General features: G+C 48.8%; 1 protein-coding gene and 1 long non-coding RNA gene across 11 annotated transcripts in view; one reads left to right on the top strand and one right to left on the bottom strand.

Annotated features, from left to right (window-relative positions):
* The window catches only part of NMNAT2 (nicotinamide nucleotide adenylyltransferase 2), a 195,118-nt gene that overhangs the window by 22,950 nt on the left and 147,933 nt on the right, over positions 1 to 24,235 (bottom strand). For 9 of the 10 annotated variants that reach the window (XM_038542265.1, XM_038542274.1, XM_038542273.1 and 6 more), the window contains 7 exons: positions 14,949 to 15,037; positions 14,100 to 14,167; positions 11,129 to 11,207; positions 7,778 to 7,904; positions 6,242 to 6,322; positions 4,996 to 5,040; positions 685 to 761 (listed from right to left, as the gene is read on the bottom strand). In XM_038542265.1, the coding sequence (XP_038398193.1) occupies positions 685 to 761; positions 4,996 to 5,040; positions 6,242 to 6,322; positions 7,778 to 7,904; positions 11,129 to 11,207; positions 14,100 to 14,167; positions 14,949 to 15,037 (566 nt within the window). The remainder of the gene's footprint in view (positions 1 to 684; positions 762 to 4,995; positions 5,041 to 6,241; positions 6,323 to 7,777; positions 7,905 to 11,128; positions 11,208 to 14,099; positions 14,168 to 14,948; positions 15,038 to 24,235) is intronic. The other variant, XM_038542264.1, reaches the window with a different exon arrangement.
* LOC119872510 lies at positions 487 to 2,331 on the top strand. Its single transcript, XR_005361995.1, has 2 exons — positions 487 to 791; positions 1,284 to 2,331. It is a non-coding gene; the product is annotated as an uncharacterized LOC119872510 (long non-coding RNA).

The raw sequence follows: 24,235 nt of genomic DNA on the forward strand, positions 1-24,235 counted from the left end.
CTCAGGCTATCCAGTGAACGAATTAATGAAAGAGCAAGAGCCAACGTACAGACAAAGGTGAGTAACTTAGGAATTAGCTGGTTTAAGACCATCAACATCAGATCTGGCAACAAAGATGTACATTGAGCTTCCAAGTGGTATAAGTTTAACTTCCTGTTTCCTTCTCTTCCCTAGTCAATTGCACGAAGGATCCTACTGACCTTTTGCCATTAATGCCTCTCCTCCTGACCCCTTTCTTCTTGTTGAGGGAATTCTAGGGTGGTATTTACTACCTCTTCAAAAGGAATCAAAGGAAAACAAAACACACATAATCTCAAAAGGGCTAAGGCTTTCTTTAAATCCTTCCCTCCCCCACTTACTGCCACACACAGACACTCCCAAGTACTCCCTGGAGAAGGTATTCCATGACTCAGATTGCTTTCTTCCAAGGGGCTTTACAGGAGCAAGATCGAGGAGGAGTGAGCACAAAAATGCAGTCCGGGATAAAGCTTGGGATAGGTGGGAACTTTCTTCCATAGTGACGTGAATGGATCGTCCTCTGGGGAGCTCCTCGAGATGGGATGCTCGGATTGGGGAGGGAGGTAGTAGGGGAGGCGTGGAAAAAGCAAAGGCTGGAACCAGGTGCCCCCTCCCCATCCTTCCCAAGGCAGCTGTGTGTGGTGCTGCAGTAACCCTGCTACTCACATCCGCCTCGTTCCAGAGCCCCGGGATGCAGAAGGATTCCAGCAGGTCACTGCCACACAGCAGCAAGATCCGCAGCTCTGAGGAGGGGGAGCAAAGATTGCACAGGGGTAAGTGGAGACCTGGAAAACATGCAACTCCCAGCCCTTCCCCTGTTAATACAGAAGTCACCAACCCTTGGGGTTCCCGCACCCAGCTCTTCCAGGCTCCCCTGCACTGTGTGGTGCGTGCAGTATAGAAGCCTTTGCCCCCCACGCCCCCGGCTCATTTACAGACCACTCTTGCCCTTTGCGAGAGGAGCTGTCATTCAGGGAGGGTCTTGGCTTGCCTGGTTCGGAGGGGTTTCTGGGGGCCCGGGTCCTTCCGTGCTAAACCAGGATGGTTGGTCATCCCAAGAGAGACCGAGCCAGCTATGTGACTTGTCTTAGATCTAAGGGGCTCTCTCTTTTGCTCCCCATCAAACTTAATTGTCAACATAGTTTGGCTTCCATGCTGCTGTGCATTATCCAGGCTTCATCACAAATGCTGACACGACGGGGGGTTGGGGGAACACCGAGTGTACCCATGCGCTACTGAGTTAATCAGATGTCCTCCCTTTCCAGGGCCACCGCCCTCAGCAAACAGCTTGAGAAGCAAGGCTGAGCCCACCCGCCTCCTTCCCAGGCGGGCTTCCTGCTTGTCACTTATTTTCCTTCCCTCCCGAAGCCTGCCCTGAATTATCCCAGCATGGCCCATCACGACAGGCAGCAAACTCACTGACTTATTAAAACTGAGCAGTGGGGAGAAAAGGATCCCAGGATTCTCAGAACCACGTGGGGGAAGACCTCTGCCTGGGTGTGACTCAGTGTGCAGCGTGTGGTTCCCAGGCACCCTGGGCCCTCTGGCAAGAGGCCGTGGCTGTGGGCATCTTGTCTGAAAGTGTGAGACAGCCCTGCTCGGAGCCTTCCAGAAACCACTGCCACCCTGCACCGACGCAGAGACATGGCTGTTAGGCCTGCCTGCCTGAGACCACACAGCTCCTCGGGGACCTCACAAGGACTTTCAGACAGTGACCTGGTCCCTGCTGCGGGAGTCTCCAGATGGCACAGAGAAGGAAGGCTGCTGGGCTGACGACAGTGCCAACATCTTGTTGTCCCACCCAGGGCAGCCCTTCCCCATGGGGCTCCTCCTCATGGAGCCATGGGGTCTTAGCTCCAAAATATTCCTGTAGCCTCCCCTCCCCTTTACATCATCCCGTAGCCCAATCTGCTTATGTACGGGGACCTTAATTTATCTTTATATCCCCAGGCCTGGCAGAGTGACCCGCACACGGTAGGTGCTTGGGACGTACTGAATAAGTGAACAGCAGACAAGTGACCACAGAAGTCATGGAAGCAAGCTGTCCAGGAGCCTCCTGGGTGGACCTCATGGCCTTTGTTTTTGGAGTGGGGAAGGGGGGGCACAGGCAAGAGGTGTCTCCCTCCTTCCATGCTATGCCATAGGCCTTCTGGCCCAACTCCCCATCTGTGGAGATGAACCAGCCTTCATATGGCTGAGAGGAGCCAGACTGGGTTCATTCCTGGGATCCTACTGTTCCCATCCCCTGCTTGGAACCACCCAGAGCTCTGGAGCTCTTTTTCTGTAGAAAGAGAAAGAAGCCGAGGCTCTGGAGCTCTGACTGCCTAAGATTTCAGTTGGGTGGCCTTGTCCAGAGGATGTGGCAGCCCTTGTCTTTCTCTGTGTCAGTGGGTCTCAATGGCGGGGGTGGGGGGGGTAGGGGGGGTGGGGGGGTGCAGAATGATCTGGACCTGACAATGCCTGGAGACATTTTTCAGTTGTCAAGACGAGGGAGAGAGGTGGGCTCCCGGGATCTGGTACTCGGAGGGCAGAAATGCTGTTGAACATCCTACAAGGCACATGGCTCCCCCCACATCACAGAACTGTTTATTTCCAGATGTCTATGGTCCACAGTTGAGAAAGCTTTGCTCTACAGCCATGAAAATAAATCTCTTTTCTATTCCCAAGCCAGAAACTCATTTGAGTACATGGTTGGGGTTTTCTTTCTTTCTTTCTTTCTTTCTTTCTTTCTTTCTTTCTTTCTTTCTTTCTTTCTTTCTTTCTTTCTTTCTTTCTTTCTCTCTCTCTCTCTCTCTCTCTCTTTCTCTCTTTCTCTTTCTTTCTTTCTTTCTTTCTTTCTTTCTTTCTTTCTTTCTTTCTTTCTTTCTTTCTTTCTTTCTTTCTTTCTTTCTTTCTTCTTTCTTATTTTTTTTAAAGCCAAAGAACAGAAAGCTTAAAAGTGAGGTCTCCACCTTTTCTTGCAGGACCAGAACAGATGCATTGGTCACAGACCCCAGGCCCCATAGCAGAGCTTGGGATGCCACGCGTGGCCGCTGGAGGGCAGCAGCGGTTCCTCCTGGTTTATCGCAGGAGCCCAACGCAGGCAGTTCCAGCCCGCAAAGCCCTGAGTCTGGAGCAGCCTCCAGGAGCAGTCAGGGGCTTAAGGACATGGAAACCGAGCCTTAGAGGCTAACTGAGCTGGGAGGAAATGGCTTTTTCTTTCTCGTGAGCCAGAGGGCCTTCCAGCACAGCAGTGTGGAAGCAGGGCAGCCCCCTTCGGCCTCCCTCCCCATCGTTCGCCCCTATGTAGGGATCTGGAGCCAGGAGGCCGAATCAGTGGGGCCCCAACCACACTCCCCTCCCAGGAATCCCGGGTCTGTGAAGCCCAGACCCCAGGGCCCTTTGCAGCTCCCCTTGCCCGCCAAGGCCACCTGTACCACACCAGGCCCCCAGGCCACGAATCTGTCCTAACATCTGGGGCCTCCCAGCTTTCCTTTCTTGGAAAGAAGAGCAAGATGGGGTAGGGCTAGCCCTGCCCGGTGCAAGGCGGCAGTAAGATAAGGAACTCTGAGGGTGCCGGCCTGAAGCACACTGCGCAAAGCGCTCGTCTGCGCGCCTCTCTGCAGGCCCGGGAGCTCCAGGCAGCTGCGGCCAACACACTGGCCCTGGGGGCCGGCAAGGGAAACAGGGTCACGCTGAAGCTTGCCACAGCACAGGCTTTCTGGGACAAGGAGCGAGAGAAATAGACACTGAACACAGTTAAAGGTCTGAGGATGGCTCTGAGCCTGGCTGGTCAAGAAGACTTCCCGGGGAAGGCCGCTCGGGGCCAGGTGTGGACGGGCAGGGAGTGAGAGTGTAAGTAAGGCTTTGCTCTCTTCCTGGCCCTTGGGGCGTTTGGGCAGAACACCTCAGAACTGAGGAGTTTTGAGTACTCAGCATCTTTGTTGTTAATGCAATGTATTTCATATAATTTAATGCTTTGCATTGGCGGCATGTAACAACCAGTTTGCATACTTCCTGAAAAATCTTTAGAAATGGTTCTAACAAAACAGTAGGAGCCAACTCAGGTACGCCACAACCCCTCCGATCAGAGGGCATGACCCAGAGAAGCCCCTTGAGTGACGTCACATCTGCGGGGCCTCCTGGGAGAGAACCCGATGCTCCCAGGACCACAGCAGGAACACCTGACCTCCAGCCCCCGATGGAGGCAGACCAGGCAGGCACTGGCCTGGCGTATCTCTGCAGCTGGGATTCCAGATTGAGCGTGTCTGCTGGACACCAGGCTGCCCCTCACGCTAGAGTTCCAAGCATTCCAGTTGTCACCGACCTTTCCTGTCACCTGGTCCCGCGCCCACTCCTGCTCCATTCTGGCAGCTGTCTGTTCTTTCCCAGCCTCACACCCTTGTATCTCTCACCCGCCCTGGAACCTTGGGAAGAATCAGTTTTCTGGTTTGCTTCCCAGGGTCCGGCAGGACGCAGCTCATTTCCACGGGTGAGCCAGCTCCTTCCCATCTGACCGCCCGGTGGAGGCCCCGTCCACCCGCTCTGGCCTCGGGCCCACACACCCTCACACAGACGGGGGCGCCTTGGCCTCTGCCCCAGGCTGCGGGGAGGCCTTGGAGGCAGCTTTCGGCCTCCTCTCCCCTCCTTGCCCTCCAAGCCCAGAAGTCAGGAAGAAGAAAAAGAAGACAGGGGAGCTCCTCTGCCTCACGCAGTGTCATGGGCAAAAGAAAGGTCCCTCTGGCTGCCACTGAGGCCTAACTTCCACGTGTTTTGGATGAGGGAGAGGAGGCTCTGCAGGGAAAATTGCCAAGCCATCCCATCCTACCTCCTGGGGACTGGCCAGATGGGAGATAACTAAGACTCTCATCTAGTTTGGAGCAATCAGTCTGAGAGCAGACACAACTCAGGGTCTCCAGACCTCTCCCCTGCCCCACTTGGCCTCCGCCCCATAGAAGCAGGAAGCTCCAAGTGTCCCCCTTTTCCAGCCACACTTACCGATTTCCTCATACCGCATCACTGTGCCCAGATTGGCGTTCTCATCTAGGGAGGAAAGAGGTCACGGAGAAGCATCAGGGAACTGACTTACTGCTCCCCAACACTCAGTCTGCCAGGGGCCTCCAGAGGAGTGTGTGGGATGGGGTTGAGTGTGGGGAAAGTGGGGGTCATTGCTTCCCTACACAGCGGGCATCCATGCACGGTGAACGGGGAGCAGTCCAGCCCAAAATGGAGAGGGAGCATCGTCTCCTTGTGCTCTCGGGCAGGAATTCAGATTTCTGGGACTTTAATTGTCAGACAGCTTCACTGGGAAGCCAGTGACGAAGGCACACACACTCACGCTGAGCACCTTCTGTTTCTTTCTGTATTTTAGGGAGGCAGTCCACAAAAGCAATGTCCTCTACGCTTAGGGAAGCAGCTTTTAGAGTCACAAGGAGGTGGCCCTCTCTCCTTAGGGGCTGCCTGGTTCAAGGAACAGGCCAAACTGAACATGTTGAGATTTTTCCCACGGCAGATGCAGCATGAGCCCGTGGGAGACGAGAAAGGTGGAGCCTTTGACACGCGGCGCTCTTAAGTGTGCAACACCCACATGGGGGTCCCTGGCATGCACAAAACCACAGAGGTGCCACCTGGGTCCCTCATCTCCTCTCCTCCTCGGTCACCCCTCTTAGTTCCTTTTCAAGATGCCTGAAATTGGAAATCTCAGAAACGGCAGAAGTCAGCCCCAGAGAGTCTGAGGAATGAGGTCTAGACCTTCAGCTCTTCCGCAGAGTTGAATCGGGGGACCCTGAAAGAGCCCCCAGAGACTCGGATGCTCTCATCCATGCTGAGTCCTTGAAGGAACAGCCAGAAGCAGGGAATTAAGGGCAGAGCATGTGGGTTAGTAGCCTATCAGCAGGGGCACAGACACTGCCAGAGCTGGAAGGCCCCGAGGGAGGATTCCAGGCCCCTGAAAACTCTTAAGCATGTGGCCTCATTCTGTGTGTGGGGGTGGAGGGGGATGGGAAATGAGCACATCACCGCAGAGGGCCCTCAGCAGCCCCAGGGCAGGCTGGTCACACCCTCTGGCCTCCTGTAACTGCTTGGCCCTGCAGGCCTGGGGACATTTCTGTTTACTTCTCTTTTCTCTTCACCATGGCTCTATAAATGGTCATCCCACAGCAGGTGCTGGGAGATGTTTGCTGAATGAATATAGGGAGGGGCAAAGAAGACACAGGACCCGGAAAGAGGGTCCTTGCTCCCTTACCCACAAAGGTGAAGCGCTCCACGGGCGGGCGGACACAGCAGATCCGGCTTAAACTTTCTCCCACCTTCCCCAAGATCTTGGCTATGGGAGAGAGCAAGACAGACAGGGACAGAGGGAGAGAACCACTCACAACTTACAGCCCGGCATTTGGGACACTTAAACAACAGGGTTGCACTGGAGGGGGCAGGGGTTGGGTAGTGGGAGGCAGGAGGGTAGAGAGAAAGAACAGAAATATGACAGCAAACATTCCTTCTCGTTCACAGTCCAAGTCGCAAGCATTTTGAGCCATAGACTGGAATCTATATTCTGCTCGTGTTTAATATACTATTAAAAAATGGAAAATACAGAAGAGGGAAATAAATAAAGAAGAAAATAAAAAGCACCCATAACCCCATCGCTGGAGATAACCACCACTAACATACTGGTATATTATTTATTTTCCTCCATTTAAAAAAAATGCATTATGCAGGTATGTTTGCATACCATAAGTTGGCTCATATTCTGAATTTAAAAGACATATGGGCTATTTGGGTTGTTTTCATTTTTTAATATGAGCCTCAGCCTTCATTCCTTCCCATGAAGACGGACTTTATAATAATGAGACATCCTACTCAACCAGCCGAGAGGGATCTGGTTTTTGATGACCTCTCGGGGCCCTAATCCAGAAAATTTTTCTGAGCCCCCACATGTAGCTGTGTAAGAACGAATAAATTCTGCCTTTTTGTGAACTACCCTGTTTAGAACAGACTAATATAACAGCTTATGGTCTCTAGATGTGAAAAGTAATACCAGGATCTGTCCCTTGCAATTAGTTGGTAAAAAAAAAAAAACAAAAACAAAACTATTGGAAAAAATGTGGACCTTGGTATTAAATAGTCCTGAATATGAACTCTGACTTTTCTACTTTTGAGCTGTGTGACCTTAGGCTAATCACTTGCCCTCTCTGAATTTGTTTTCCCTTGGTAAATGGGAACACAGTATCTATGTCACAGAATTGCTGCGTTAAATGAGAATCCGTGTAAAGCACTGAGCATTGTACGGGCATACAGTACTAGGCGTTGGGTAAATGTTGGAGCCCTTGCTCTTTGCCACTGAAGAGGTGGCTAAGAGTGTGCGATTCTGAATGCAGACACCTGGGTTTGAAAGCCTAGTCCTGCTACCTCATCACTGTGTGACCTTGGGCGAGATCCTCAACCCCTTTGAGAGAGGCAGAGAAAAATGCTGCCTTCTGTATTTTTAATTCCCAGCTAAGACAATTATATTTATATTTAAATGCAGAAAAAAATGCACGCCCATCAACCCTGTCTCTCTCTGTTTCTCTCTCTCTCTCTCTCTCTCATTGTGACTATTTCTCCCTGAGGCTCTATTTTCAGGACCAGAGCATCCGCATCACCTCGTTAAAAATGCAAAATCTCCTCTCCCTCCCAGACCTACTCAATCACATTCTGGAGAAGGACCTAGCAATTTGGATTTTAACAAGTCCTCCAGTTGATTCTGAAGTTTGAGAACCACAGCTTCACATCACTGTTCCCCTACCTGCAGTGGGCTTGGTGGACACGTTGCTGTTCTGGTAAATGGGCTGGGGGGTCTCATTCTGGGGCTGTCCGATCACAGGCGTCATGGAGGGTGTGTTGACATTGGAGAGGATGCAGCCAGTCACCCGCTGGGAAAAGGGAGAGGTACAAGGTTGGTGTCATTAGCCAAGTGACTTATGAGAAGCATTCCTAGTTATCTTCAAATGTTCATCTGCTCATCTATCTTGGGGAGGCCACTTGGAGGTGGTGGCTGGGGTGGCTTCTGGACCCAGCTGTACCATGTGGCTGCACTAGGCTGGCAGGAGGCAAGGCAGCTAGCTCAGGGCTGGAAAAGCATGGGGTCTACTGCTGCACAGACCCTGGTTCAAGTTGTTTGAGCTCTGCCCCCTTCCGGCTGCGTGACCTTGGATTGCGAACGTCTCTTGAACCTCAGCTCAAGAGTTGAACACGGACAGGCCACGTGGCTGCCTTACGGGGCTGTGGTGGGATGGCACATGTGAGCATCTGCAAAGCATTTGCCTGTAGAGTATTTGGCACCTGGCAGCCGATGTTGTAACCCTCTGTGTAACGTGCATACCTGCCCTCCCTGCCTGCTTCACGGGGCTCGAATGAGGTCATGTCTGCAAAAGGGCTGCGTAAGCTTGGGAAAGGTCATACAAACACCAGGCACTATCGCCACCTGCCGCCTCTCCAGGCCAGAGATGCCAATGACGGGGCCAAGGCAGAGAGCGGTGCCAGGCCAAGCAGGATGTGTTTGTGTGGCAGGAAGGGGGGGGCCTCTGGGCACTCGTGCGCCAGCTTGCCAGTGTGCATACACATCCCAGACCCAAGCGGAAATTCTATGCCTATTATCCATTGTGCTGTGTTATCTGGCCTGCTGCTTCCCTCTGGTGCCGCAGAAAGCAGAGAGCTGATAAGGCTGCATTCTTCACAGCTGACCCAGAAGCAACCCCCCTTCCCTGCTGTGGTTGTGAGAGCCCGCTACAGGGAAACAAAGGACGATTTTCAATCAGGTTAGCTTTCCAAGGGCTGTTGCTTATGCAAGGTCCCTTCCCTGAAAGCCGGTATCCCACCTCCGCGCACCACTCTCTCTGGATTCCTGAGTCCTGCTGCCAGAGAACCCCAAGCCCCAGGGCTGCCGTGACCCCCTGAAGGCACCTCCCCTGCACAGGCAGAGAGCAGCGCTGAATCCTCCTGAGCCCCGGGGAAGGGCAGGCATTTGTTCTGTGGGGTAACCTGTCACTTCTGCAATGCTCCTGCTGGCAGGAGGTCACAGCAGCATCCAGCCACATCTGGGAGCCAGCCGAGGCCGCTACCAAAGGCTCTTCTTAGCCTGCTTGATGGGATTCTCTGCCCAGTGGTGGCTGGTGGAGTGGAAGAGGCAGCCTGCCTTCTTTTTTATAATTATTTCACCTCCAGAAAAGAAAATGCCATGTTATCATTTAGTAGCTGTCCTGGTAGCTGAGGACTTCTTGCTCCCGCTGCTTGCATGGCTGGTCCCGCTGGACTTGTTCTAGGTAGCGAAGAAGGGGAGCCTGCCCCACTCTGCCCCTGTCAGCCCTCCACAGGCTCTTACGTTCTCAGAGGCCTTTCCAAGCACAGCTGTGGGTCACCGACCAAGGAAGGCCTGTGTCACTCTCCTACAGGTCTATCTTCCACACCAGGAACACCGGCCTGATGGTAGAACAGGACAGATGGGGAGTCACCAGCCTCCACTCTCAGGCAGGGGCCCTTGGGACCCACTCACATTCTCTACTGGCCTCTGCCCATCATGTGACAGCTGAGCTGCTTGGCCCAGACTCTTGCCTCTGGGCAGGAGTAACGGAGGGAGGGTTCGGGAAGGCCAGGCGTGCAAACGGTCAAACAGCAAGCAGTCAGGCCTCAGAGCTGGTACAGCTAGGACTCGGGCATGTCTGCGAGGTCCCTGATTCCTCCTTTCCACCATGGAGTCTGAGGCTCCTGAGTGATAAGAAGGTGCAGAGGCCCCGGCTGAGCCCCAGCTGACATGTAGTGTGAGAAATAAACTTAGGGGAAGTTACTAAGATTTGAAGGCTGTTTGTTACCACGGCATATCTTAGCCTATCCTGACTAAGACAGTAAGATGGGATGTCTTTTGTCACTGCTGTTGTTGAGACCAGCCCAGGGAGCAAGTCAGGGCCACCCTATGTCGGAGTCCTTCCAAGGGGACCAGAGAAGGCTCAGGATGTGTGTGAGAGATTCTGAAAATGGCAGGAAGGGAGATGCGTTTTCTCTGATTCCAAGGGGGACCAACCCAATCGATCAAGCAGCCCCCAGCTAGAGCTCTCCCTCTTCCTCTTCCTCTTCTTCTTCCTATTCCTCTTGACTCCCTGGCTGGTCAGAAACCCTAAGCTCCAACTCTATTAAAATAAAGCACAGCTGCCCAGCTGGTGGAGCGTGAGGTGACCGGGGTTGCTGACCGCTCCCCCTGGGGACGATTCAGACACCCACTGACAGAAAACACAGATGGGTAGAGATGCTCCCCGTGTTAGAACAATGCCATCTGGTCTGCTGTTTGGGGCTGAGGAGGGCACCGTGACAGGGTGAGCGGAGGTGAGCGGAATCCATTGCACCTTGCCTTGGTCGGTCAGGCTTCTTGCTATGGAAGGCACTGCTCTTCATCCTATCGCCGTGGAAATCGATGGGCTGGTGTTGATCTGGGAAGGGTGCTTTCTGCACACTCTGATCACTTGTTATAATCTGGCAACCAGCTCTTCAGTCGCTACAACTGGGCGCAAGCCACTGGCTCCCATCTGTGTTCACCAAACAATGGCTGTGTCCTCAGATAGGTTGGCTCACCTCTTTGGGCTTCCTTTCATCCACTAATAGAACGAGGACCAGAACACTGTCTGCCTTAGAACTCACGTGAGGAGGAAAGAGCATGAACAAAGGTACGATGACTGGCAGGGGTGAGGTGCCTCGGCCACAGCCCCCGGGGCTGGAGTAAGGGGACTGGCAGGTGCTAAGCAGATGGGGCAGGAGCATCTTGGTGGCTTGTACCTCGTCCCACAGCTCCTCTGTTCTGCCTTCCTTGGCCAGGTCTCCTTCCCTACTCACTTTTTGAAGTCTCTCCTTAATCCCACCCTGGGTTTGCTGTCAGAAGATGAAAACCACCCCAAGTCATATGAAGCAGGGGGAGCGAGATGGGGAGCAACCCCTGGAACTATTTGGGTTCCTCACTGACTGCCCTCCTTCCTGCTGCTCGAGGCCTGCTATCCCACACAGCTGGCTGAGAAGCAGGAAACTGAACCAGGTCAGTAGGCCAGCAGCACCCTTCCCCAGCCTGCCCAGCTGCTGGGGGCCACCCGCCCTGCCCCGCCATGGCCCAGCTCACCTTCATGAGGTCCCGATGGTGTTCCAACACACTGCAGGTGGTTTGCCAGGTGTCTTGATAGCACTCCCAGGGGTCCACCCTAACGTAACCAGAAAGAGGTTTCCCTTGGATTCTGTTCTCACACTCTTTCTTTAGTAATTCCAGAGAACATAGCTCAGGGAACTTAGCCAAGCTGCTCACACCGAGATCCCAAATCAGATCAGATGTGGGCGTGAAACACCTCCCTACACCTCAGTTTCCCCGTCTGTAAAACGAGGACGGTATGGAGCTTTGGGAAAGTTATATGGTCTTTTGGTGCTCACCTTCCCCACCTGTAAAATAACTATGTAACTCTCTTGTGGGGTTATGAGAAGGGCTCCATGAGGTTTATAAAGTGCTTAGTACAGAGTCTGGCTCTTGTGCTTCCCCACAAGATGAAAGTTCTGCTCTGGGCCCTGTGGGATTGTGATAAGGATGAAAAGCCAGGCCTTCCTCAAGTGGTGGCTACAGATATTTGAATTGGGGGATCTGCCCCTGTGTGCCTCCCTGTACAGTGGGGGGCAGGGGAGGAGGCTTGTGGGCACATAGGGGAGGTGTGCCCCCAGACTGAAAGGCAGAGCCACACACACTGGTCGACTCCTCCTGTCCACCAGTGATGGGGGAACAGAGGACTAGCTGAGGACAAAGCACAAGCCCGGGGCAGCACACTGACAAGTCCTTGAAACAGGCAGAGGGACTTTCCTCTAGGGACTCGACTGCCTTGATGTTAATACTTTGCTAAGGGCAGAAGGCAATCTTAGCCCGACCCCCAGGGGCCTGTAAGTCTACTTTAATCTCTAAACCCTCAAGGTACGAGTTGGCAATCATCCCCCAAGCACAGGGCCCACCAGTATACATCTGAAGGGTCTCATGACTCAGGTTTTATTAGACGGTAATAAATGACCTTTTCCCAACAACAGCTAGCCCCCTCCAGGTCCTGGAAACCTTGCTTCCAAAACTCCTTCAAACCCCTCCCAACTCCCAGGTATTTAATCAGCCACCCCTCACAGGCCCGGGGCAGCAGCTCTTCCTGCCCACGGGTCCTGTCCCTGGGCTTCAATAAAACCACCATTTTGCACCAAAGACATCTCAAGAATTTTTCTTGGTCACGGACTCCGGACCTCACCCCACCAAACCTCACCTATATTCCAAAACTTCATCACCAGGATGTGAAATGAGCAGGGACCTAGCCCAGGCTGATGCAGAGCTTGAGCTTAATTGCCAACTTAATGAGCTGCTAAATTGGGATATTTCTCCAACATTTTCTCAGCAGTTGAGCATTCCCTGCCCACCTCCCACCGGGCACACACACCTAAGCTTCCCAGTGGCAGAGCTCACTGGAAACCCTGGAGAGGCAGCTTGTGCATCAGGCTCCCCGTATCCCTGCCCACCACCCGCCCGCCTGAAACCGGCAGAGCAGACAGGCTCCCCCAGCCCAGGGCCCCAGGGCCCCAGCCCCTGCCTCTGGAGCTACCTGGGCCTCCCCAGAGATCTCAGTTCTTGGAACTCTGATTCTCCCCAAGTGCCTGGAGCAGTGCAGGGGGGCGGGGAGGGGGGAAGAGCTGGGTAAATATTCGTTGAATGAATGAAGCAATTCTTCCAGAATTCTCTAGTCACATCCAAGCAGGAACAACCTCCTGCCGGTATTTTTCCCCATGGGACCCTGTTCTCCCCAGGAGATCCTGAGCCACGATGTTACAAGGCCTGGTTCCTCTCCCTGACGCCACCACAGAGGTGCTGTGCTCCCTCAAAGCCCTTGAGCTCTCTGGGTCTGTTTCTCACCAGAGAAAAGGCAGCTGTCGCCGCCTGTATGAGGCAGCCTCTCAAGGGCAAGGGTTTCTCACACAAATCAGTGCTCACCACAGGCAAGGATCGCTATTTAATTATTAGGGTCGCTTCCCTTCCCTGCTCTCCCTCCCTCCCACCCCATCTCTTCTCCCTCATTGTGAGGTCAGCTTCTCTTCACTTCCCTCCTTTCAGGGAAACCTCTAGGTGCTGCTTATTCTTCCGTGGGGGGAAATTACAGTACAAATGGTGTGCCATTATTTTTTTAAAGCGCCATTTTCTCATGCAAATTATAACTGTAGGAACTTTGGGGAGCACAATTAGCGTAATTAGTGGAAGCTTGCTTTAATTACACTGCACGGGCTCGCGGGCGTCTGCAGCTTGGTGAGGACCGTGCCCGGGGTCTGAGGGAAAGGCCGGAGCCGTCTCGCTCCCCCGGTCAGCGTGGAGCCCCAGGGAGCCCGAGTTCAGGAACGGGAAATGAGGAAGGCCAGGGAACATTCTCGAAAAGGTAGTGAGAGTCCATGGGAAGTAACTGAGGAGGAAAGTGGAGAGGCATTTCCGATTTCCTGGCCAGGCCTCACCCCTAATCCAGTGATGCTTCAGGAATACTCCTGGATCCCAAAGTCCCAGAGCAGAAGGAACCCTGAAGCTTCCCTCTTAAGTCTGCGGGGCCCTATGGCTTGTTATGAAACAAAGCTGTAGATAGGCTGGGCCACCTGGAAGGAGGCATAATTTCTGCCGGCAGGGGGGGCAGGGGGGACGAACACCTCTTCCGGCCTCCCCAACCCCGGGGGGGATCCAGATGGATAAGGGGACTCCTCCTCTTTCTTTCTTCCCTTCCCTTCCCTTCCCTTCCCTTCCCTTCCCTTCCCTTCCCTTCCCTTCCCTTCCCTTCCCTTCCTTTCTTTCTCTCTTTCTCTCTCTCTTTCTTGGATTTCATTTATTTACTCTTGAGAAACCCAGAGGCAGAGACACAGGCAGAGGGAGAAGCAGGCTCCATGCAGGGAGCCCGATGCAGGACTTGATCCCAGGACCCCAGGATCACACCTTGGGCCAAAGGCAGATGCTCAACCGCTGAGCCACCCAGGTGCCCCACTCCTCTTTCTCCACTCACCCCCAGTGAGTCCCAGGCCACCCACTCTGGCAGTCGCCAGGCCAGCCCTACCTGATCCAATCGGAATTCTGGACGGCCAGCTGACACATGATGAGGCGGTGCCGGCTGGACACAAGGCCCTGGGGGACGACAGAGCAGTCACCGGGGGGCTCCCTCGGCTCCCCACGGCCTCCCGAGACCCCATCCCAAGCCGGCCCATTATTCAGGGGTGGCCATTTGCCAGTGGTGGCAGGGACCGAGGGTGTGGCCTCCCGCCTGTCCATCTGCCACGCAGACACGGTGACACGCCGAGAACGCAGGCCACGGGATGGGCCACGCCCAACAGGGTCAGGAGGCGAGCCTCTGGATGAAGCCGCCAACGCGTGCCCAGCACGGGGACGGGGATGACACCTAACCCCCGCAACGGTGCCTTGCCCCGAGGCTCCACCTGGCCGTGACCTCCCCGGTGCCCACCGACAGGTATGGGGGTGGAAGGGGGGATGGACAGCTGGAGGGCTCCTAGACCTTCCCGGACATGTGGCAGGGACCGAGTGGCAAGGAAGGGACTTCTAAATCAGATCAGAAAAGGCAAAGGTCTTTTCCTCCTAAACTCCAGAAAAGACTTGGCCAGGCCGCAACCGGCCGCCAGTGGCCCTCAGCGGTGCGGCCACCCCGCTTCTACTGAGCGCTGACCGGGCGGCGCTCCAGCGGTCCCCAGCGTGGGCACGGGCCTGGGCACTGTTCCTGCCAGCTGCTGCCCAGCGCCACCGGCTCAGGTGTGCCGGAGCACGACGCCTGCTATGGGGCATTGCGTGTTCCCAGGAGGTGTAGCCGAGATGGCAGGGGGGCAGCTGTGGGCTGGGAGAGCCACGAGGTGGGGGGGAGGGAGGGAAGGAGCAGAGAAGCAAAGGAGGAACCCACCTGTTTTCCATAGGAGTCGTGGACAGGAGAGACAATCCCACCAATCACGATAAACCTTCCGGTTTTGTGCAGATAATCCCTGGCTCTTTCTAATTAAGAGAAGAAAACCACACATTATAAAGAGGAAAAGTGTGGATCAAAGGTGATCTTTGAAATCAATACGTTCTGCTCTGCAGGGCTTATTGCCTTTAGGCTTTCTTGCCATTTACATGGAAAGGGCCAACTTTCTCAGTTATGTTGGTGATTCAAAAGGTTATGGGATGAGATCCTGGGCGCAAAGCAAAAGGATTTAGAACTCAAGGGGATTAAGGCCCTCAGCTGGTGGACAAGTCGGTGGCTCAGGGGGATTTAGAGCAAGCACCTCACTAAAGACCATTTGAGGGACAGATTGGGATTTACACCTTGGATCACTTGCAGAAATTCCAAAATGGAGAAAAGTCTTAAAAGGAAGAAGAACAAGAGGAAAAGGAGAAAAAGCAGCTGCCACCTTCTTATAATATGAAAGGTGGGTGATTGCTTCATGTCAGAAGAGAAAAACCACCGAAACAAATTTAAAAGGCCTTCTACATAATTAGGGAGAATTAACAGGAAACCCATCATTATAGCTGATTGAGAAAAGTTCAGTCACAGAAAAGCCTTTTTTCCTTTGGAAGGAATTTCTGATGCTGCTTTTAAAAATTTACCAGAGACAAGCTCGATTTCACTTCCATGAGAAAATTCAGAAAATTAGGAAGGGAATGAAAATTTTGGTCCTCACTTCCAATGGGGTTCCATATGCAAACCCAACAGGACCTGAACTTGTACCGCTGAGGAAATGTGGTGTGGACCTATTTTATAAGTGAACGATCCTGTACATGAAGGCGGCCCTTGGGTAGCAAGGCTGGTTGTGCCGTTTACAGGCAAGTTTCCAGGATCTCCTTGCTGCCTCTCTTAAAATTTAAAAATAAGTCTCATCCCATTTGCCTCTTTTTTTTTTCTGCCAATGTGAAATCTCTTAATTTCTTTTAAACAATAATTAACACACTATTTTTTAGCGCCGTTTTGGATGTAAAGAACAATTGAGCAGATAGTACACAGAGTTCTAAATACTCAGCCCCCACCTTCCTATCTCCACCCCCACACCATTCTCCCTATTATTATTAATATCTTGCATTAGTGTGGTTCATTTGTTACACTTGATGAGTCCATACTGACACATTATAATTAATTACCTATAGGCCATAGTTCCCTTGAAGAGACACCATGTTGTACCATCTATGGGTTTGTTGTTGTTGTTTTTCAAGCTTTTATTTATTTATTCATGAGACACATAGAGAGGAAGCAACATAGGAAGAGGGAGAAGCAGGGTCCAAGCAGGGAGCCTGATGTGGGACTCGATCCCAAGATCCCGGGATCATGACTTGAGCCAAAGGCAGATAGTTGCTCAACCACTGAGTCACCCAGGTGCCCTCCATCTATGGGTTTTGGCAATTGCATTAATAACATGTATTCACTGTTGCAGTTGCATTGAGAATAGTTTCCCTACACTCAAAACCCACTATGCTTCACCTATACATCCCTCTCCCTCCCCCTGCCACAGCCCCTGGTAACCACAGATCTTTTTATGATTTCTCTAGTTTTGTCTTTTCCAAAACACCAAGTAAGTTGGGATTGTACACTATGTAGCCTCTTCAGACTGGCTTCTTTCATTTAACAGTATGCACTTAGGGTTCCTCCATGTAGTTTTGTGGCTTGATAACTCATTTTTTAAATTGCTGAATAATATTCCATTGTCTGGATGGATCACCAGTTCTTTATCCATCTGTACCATTTTTTAAAAGGTTTTATTTATTTATTCATGAGAGACACACAGAGAGAGAGAGAGAGAGAGAGAGAACGGCAGAGACACAGGCAGAGGGAGAAGCAGGCTCCATGCAGGGACTCGAACCTGGGACTGTAGGATCAGGCCCTGGGCTGAAGGCAGGTACTAAACCCCTGAGCCACCCAGGGATCCCCTGTACCATTTTTTTATCCATTCACCCATTGAAGGATATCTTGGTCACTTCCAGTTTGCACTGGTTTTGAATAAAACTGATATAACATTCACGTGCAGGTTTTTGCGTGGACACAGCTTTCAACTTGACTGTGTAAACATCTAGGAGTGTAGTGGCTTGGATCGTATGGTGATAGTACGTTTGATTTTTAAGAAACTGCCAAATTGGCTTCCAACGTGATCGTTCCATTTTGCATCCCCACAAGCAATGAATGAGTGTTCATGTTGCTTCACATCCTCGCTAGCATGGGGAACTGTCAGGTTTTTTTGGATTTTAGCCGTTCCGATAAGGTATGTGACCTCTGCTTTTTAAAAGAGTGATATTACTTTGCTCATTCTCAAGAAGTCTCATTTTGAGGCCACGGACAAATTGAAGACCTTACAACAAAAGCCTTTGGATATTTGGGTAAATTCCATGCCTCCCCTCTCTTCTCTTGGCCTTCATACTGCAGTCTTCACTGAGATCATTTACATCTGGCCCTTAGCTGTCACCGAGTCTCGGCTGCAATAAGTCAGAGCTCCCTTCCTCCCACGTCCTCTAAAAAGTGGCCCCTCCTTACTCTCCACTCACCCAAGCTTTTCATCAGAAGCTCTGCTCTACCTCACCTGTACTTCTGCCCGGCATCGCCCTGCTGGACTGCTCTGCTAGCTCCCTGTGCATCCAGTTCAAGGGACTTAGCCGGGAAATCGTTTCTGAAAGTTTATGCCTTCACTCCTGCACTGAGTCCTTCAAAGCCAGAGACTTTGCTGCAGGCAGGAGGTCCCCAACTCACAGCTAAAGGAGATGTGCACTTAACATACGGAGAAGCAAGCTCGGTATAAAATGATTTGCATTCAAGCAACCTTGACCAGACACATTGCCATCTGAAACACTGTTGTCCTCAAGAAAATGGACCTGTGATCCCAATGTGGTTCAGTCTGTCACGCATGCTGAACACTTCTGTGTTCTTTTTTTGTGTTTAAGATTTTATTTATTTATTCATGAGAGACACACAGAGAGAGGCAGAGACATAGGCAGAGGAAGAAGCAGTGTGGGGAGCTCGATGTAGGGCTGGATCCCACGACCCCGGGATCACAACCTGAGCCAAAGGCAGATGCTCAACCACTGAGCCACCCAGGCATCCCTCACTTCTGCGTTCTTAAGCACCTGCATAGTAACTCATTTATTGAGCAATGGGTGCTTAACAAATGCTCACCTAGAAGGCTCATGTGGCTACTTTCCCCACTCTTGTTCTTCTAGAGTGTCCTTTCACTGAGCCACCTCGGGCCAGTTAGCCACTCACTCCAATCCTTAGATGACACTCCAGAATTTCCAGAGGAAATACATTGCCCCAAAGAACCTCATCGCCTTAGAAAATGTTACCCTTTGCTTCTAGCCAAGGTGAGGGGCCACTTCTCCTGGCAATACTCTAAGGTTCTCTGTCTCACAGAGGCTACTTCTTTTCTTTTTTTTTTTTTTTTTAGGTTTTATTTATTTATTTGAAAGAGAGAGGGAGTATGAGTAGGGTACGGGGCAGAGGGAGAGAGACAGCAGACTCCCCACTGAGTAGGGAGCCCAACACAGGGCTTGATCCCAGGACCCTAAGATTGTGACCCGAGTCTAAGGCAGATGCTTAACCAAGCCACCCACGTGCCCCACAAAGAGGCAATTTCTGAAAGGAACAGCCCCAACTCTGTACCCTAAAAGAGGATACTTGATCTGAAGTAGTTAAACCCAGAAGAGTCATGATTGTGATGATACAAACAAATCACTTCAGTTGTTGAGCACAAAACACCATGATGGATGCCAGAGGAATAAGAGGGTAAAGATAGCTTTATTTATTATTCACCAAAGGTTCACAATAATGGAGAAACAGAAGGCTATACTGACAGATCTAATGAGAGGCAAATTGGGTGAGTTCCTATAGCTGTGGCTTTCAGTGTTGTAGTACAACCCACAGTAAGAAATATATTTTATACCTTGACATAATACATACCTCTGTATATGTATAATTAACTGAAACAAATATGTTGCAATACCCTTAACTATGGAAATGCACACTGATATTTTCCATGTATTCTATTCCAGGAATCATAAATTTAAATAAAAAGCTGGTCAGAACCTATTATTGTGTGGCAGCCTATAGTTTGAACAACTCTGTGCTAATACTGAGATACTAAAGGCAGGGAGAAAAGGGACAGGAGAGATTAATTTTGCCTTGCCAAAATGTGTTTGCCAGTCTTACCCACTAGGTTGGACTGGAGGTCTGCAGACCCGGTGGGGGTGAGGGTGAGGAAAGGCTACTTAGCACTATTGACTAAGCAAGTTGGAGTCAAACTTCAGAGGGCCTGAAAGCCAGGCCAAGGACTATGAGCTTTATGCCAGAGACTGTTGTTTGGTCAACATGTATTCCGTGGGCCACTTGCACTGAAATCACCGGAAGGTTATCACAATGCAGACATCTAGGTCTCAGTCCAGAGTGACTGAATCAAAATCTCTGGGGTTGAGATTTATGAGTCTACATTTTCAATTAGTGGCCCCCAGTGATTCCTCTCTTCTCTGAAGTTTGAGAACCCTAGACATACATAGACAACAATGATAAAGTTGAGAAGTATAGACAATAGAGAATCATTAAAGGCTGTTAAACAGGGCAGTGGCATGCTCTGAGCTGGAAAAAAAAAATCATAGAAGGGATAGTGAAGGTAGTCAAAGTCCTATCTTAAATAAGGTAATCATGTCTGGTAGGAAATTTGGGGTCAGGTAATAAGGGATGGAGGAGAGAGATGACCCATCAAAACTTCCCAGAGAATGTCCAGGGTTCACAAAAAGTAGGATTTCCTTCTCTCTTCAGACATTTTGCTTTGCTTTGCTTCTGGGGTTTTGCAGTTGAATGTGTCAATGCATGTGTCATTAATCTTTTTAGACTGCACCTTTGTGATTATACTAATAGTACTAGGTTTTATACTCAGCGATCCACTAGTTGCCTGATTATCTTCTAACTTGAATATAATGTCAAGCAAGAGAGAACTGTCATCCAGCTAAAGAAAAGTGGCCAGGAACAGGTATGATTATTCTCTTCCTTGTTTCCCAAATCTCTTTGGGAAAAGAAGTCTGCCTAAGACGTCTAATGCAGAAAGTGTGGTTTTGTGGAAGCAACACTGAAGACATCTAGATCTTGGGTGAGTCACTTCATTTCTCTGAGCTTTAACTTTCCATATCTGTAAAATGCTTTCTTTACAAGTTTGCTCTGAGAATTGAGTGAAAAAGTTCATAACACCCACACGGTTACACTGGGGAATTCCACTAAACATTTAAAGAAGAATTAAGGGGCTCCTGGGTGGCTTAGTCAGTTAATCATCTACCTTCAGCTTAGGTTATGATCCCAGGGTCCTGGGATCAAGCCCTGTATCAGGCTCCCTGTTCAATGGGGAGTCTGTTCTCCCTTTCCCTCTGCTGCTCCCCATTTCTTCTGCTCTCTCTCTCTGTCAAATAAATAAATAAAATCTTTTAAAAAATAGAGAAGAATTAAAACCAAAGGTACAGATGGAGCTAATGTAAAACATGGTTATTGTAGTTGATAACTAAAATGATTCTAACCCCCAATTCCAATGTGTGTGTGTCTGTGTGTGTATATTACCCACACCACGAAGTAATTCTCAGACACTAGCAGGGATCATACAATCAACTGAATTCTGACCCTATCTACCTAGAGATAGTATCAGTTCCCACAGGTTAAGGATTTAGTCCTTCGAGACAGTCTCCTCCCCTTTAGATGCCAAATTGCAAGGCCAAGTTGTCACCTATACTTCTGATCAACTGGCTGTAAGTCAGGTGTTCCCATGGCCACCTCCTGGGGTTTGATTAATTTGCTACAGTAGTTCACAGATCTCAGGAAGCTCATTTACTCACTAGATTACCAATTTATTACAAAGGATATTAAAAAACATAAACCAACAGCCAAATGAAGAGATACATAGGGCAGGGTCCCCAACAAAGGAGCCTCTGCCTTTGTGGAGTTTGGGGCCTCATGGTATATGGTATCTAGCATGAAGGTATGTGGAAGCATTCTGTTTCCCCAAACCGGAAGCTCTCCAAATGCCCTCCTTTTGGGGTTTTTATGGAGGTTTCATTATATGGACATAATTGATTAACTCACTGGCCATTAGTGATTGATTCAACCTCCAGCCCTCTCACCTCCCCAGAAATCAGGGGGTGAGACCAAAAATTCCAACCCTCTATTTATAGTCGGTTCCCCTGGTCACCAGCTTCCATCCTTAGGTGGTTTCCAAAAATCGCTCATTAACATAAACCTCATTGTGGTAGAGAGGAGTTTGTTATGAATAACAAGACACCCATTTCACATTTATGGCTCTGAAACACTATCAGGAACTGAGAAAAAGAGACAAAATAGTATAACAAAAGATGCTCTTCTTGCTCTTCCTGCTCAGAGAATTTCAAAGGTTTTAGGAGCTGTGGGCCAGGAACTGTGGATAAAGACCAGATACATGTTTTATAAAAAACATGATTTATAAAAAAATCATAATATTGCAATAGCATTGTATTGTATAATTGAAATCTGCTAAAAGCGTAGAACTAAAATGTTCTCTCTCACACACACACAAAGTAAATATGTGAAGTGACAGATGTGTTAATGAACTAGATGGATAGAGTCCTTTCACAATGTTTATGTCTATCAAATCACCGTGATGTACACTTTAAATACCTCAATAAAGCTGAAATCTTAAAAATGAAACAATTCTAGGGTTTCTTGCAGAAAATAGAAAAAAAGGGAACATTTTCCAATTTATTTCATGAAGCCAGTATTACCCTGATACCAAAACCAGGCAAAGAGAGTACAAAACATGCAGAAACCATTAGCAAATAGAATCCAGCTATACATAGAAAGAATAATACACCATGGCCAATTGGCATGCATTCCAAGGATCGAAGATTGTTTCGATATCTGAAAAATCATTTATTGTGATCCCCTGTATTAACAATCTAAAGAAGAAAATTCACATGATATATCAACTGATCAGAGAAACCAGTTGACAAAATTCAACATTGATTCATGATAAAAACTCCAAAAACCAAGAATAGACAGGAACTTCCTCAACATAAAGAACATTTTTAAAAACCTATAGCAAATATCATACTTAATGGCAAAAGACAGATTGCTTTCTCTCTAAGATCAGGAACCACTTCTATTCAACATAGTACTTGAAGTTTTAGCTAGCTCATAAGGCAAGAAAAAGAAAAAGCACAGAAACAAGAAAAAATTAAAAAATAAACTATCTCTGTTTGCGTAAGGCATAAAAGTCTACTTAGAAATCCCAAGAAATCTGTAAGAGAACCCCGAGAATTAATAAGTGAGTTCAGGGGGCATATGAATGGCTCAGTCTTGGTTTCAACTCAGGTCATGATCTCATGGATGGTGAGATCAAGTCCCATGTGGGGCCCTGAGCTCAGTGGGGAGTCTGCTAGAAGATTCTCCCCTCTACTCCTCCCCTCACACTCTCTCTCTCAAATAAAGAAATAAACCTTTTTTTTTAAAGTGAGTTCAGTAAGATCAAAAGATACAAGATCAACATAAGAAATTAATTGTATTTTTATGTGCTAGTAACAAACATATGGCAACTGAAATGAAAAATACAAGACACTTAAAACCACTTAAAAAATGAAATACTTAGGTATAGATATAATAAAACATATACAGAATTTGTATGCTAAAAACTACAACATGTTGATAAAAAGAAATCAAAGAAGATGTAACTTAATTTAGGAACACATCATGTGTATGAATTAGAAGACAAAATATAGTAAGATATCAATGATCTCCAAACCAATATGCAAATTTAATGCACTTTCTATCAAAATTCCAGCAAGATTTTTTGCGTGTCAATACAGATAAAATAATTCTAAAATTTATATGGAATCATAGAGGAAAAAAGAATAGTTAAATTTTTTTAAAAAAAATAAGGAAGTGGAAAAAAAAGACAAAGTGGGGAAATCAATCCATCCAAATTTCAAGCCTTTTTATATATTTGCAGTAATCAAGACTGTGAGGTATTGGCAGAGAGGCAGACATATAAATCAATGAAACAGAATAGAGTCTAGAAATAGCCCTACATACTTATGGCCAATTGCATTTTGACAAAGGCACAAAAATTCAGTAAAAGAAGGATAATCTTTTCAACAAATGGTGCTGGAGCAACTAGACAGCCATAGACAAAAATAAACAACAATAAATAAAGCCTAGGTCAACCTAAATCTCTTACCCTATAGAAAGGTTAATTCAAAATGGATCATTGATTTAAATTATGAAAATATGAACTTTTCGATGAAAACATGGCAGAAAATCTTTGGGCACAGGGCTTGGTGAAGACTCAGACGGGACACTAAAAACACAATACACAAAAGAAAAAACCCAATAAACTGGACTTTCACAAAATTTAGAACTTTTTCTCTGTGAAAGACCCTGTTAAGAGGATGAAAAAACAAGCTATAGATGGGACAAAAAATACCTACAATCTACATATCTGAGGCCTTGTATCTAGAATATAAAAAGGACCCTCAAAGCTCAATAGTGTAATAAAAAAAAAAAAAGCTGCACAAAACACCCTAACCATCCAATTAGAAAATGGGCAAAAGACAGGAAGGGACATGTGTCCAAAGAGGACACACAGATGGCAAATAAGCTTATGAAATGATGTTCAATAGCACTAAGCATCACAGTAATATAAATTAAGACCATGAGAAAATATCACTAATTTACCAACCAGGGAACTCCTAGGTGGCTCTGCAGTTTAGCGCCTGCCTTCCACCCAGGGTGTGAGCCTAAAGTCCCAGAATTGAGTCCTGCATCAGGCTCCCTGCATGGAGCCTGCTGCTCTCTCTGCCTATGTCTCTGCCTCTCTCTCTCTCTCTCTCTCTCTCTCTGTCTCTCATGAATGAATTTTTTAAAAATCTAAAAAAAAAAATTTACCAATCAGAATGGCTAAAAGAAGAAATAATGGCAATTCCAAATGCTGACAAGGGTATGGAGAAACTGGATTTGTCCCACACTGCAGGTGGAAATGTAAAATGGCAAGCTACTCGGAAAAAATAGTTTGTCAGTTTCTTTAAAAACTAAACATACGTTTATCATGTAACCCAGCAATGGTACCTCTGGGTATATTTCCAAGAGAAATAAAAACATGTCTATGTAAAAACCTGTACATGATTATTCATATCATCTTTATTTGTAATAACCAAATACAGTAAATACATAAAACA

The sequence above is a fragment of the Canis lupus genome, chromosome 7, assembly GCF_011100685.1.
Source record: "Canis lupus familiaris isolate Mischka breed German Shepherd chromosome 7, alternate assembly UU_Cfam_GSD_1.0, whole genome shotgun sequence".
In the NCBI taxonomy this organism is placed as follows: Eukaryota; Metazoa; Chordata; class Mammalia; order Carnivora; family Canidae; genus Canis; species Canis lupus.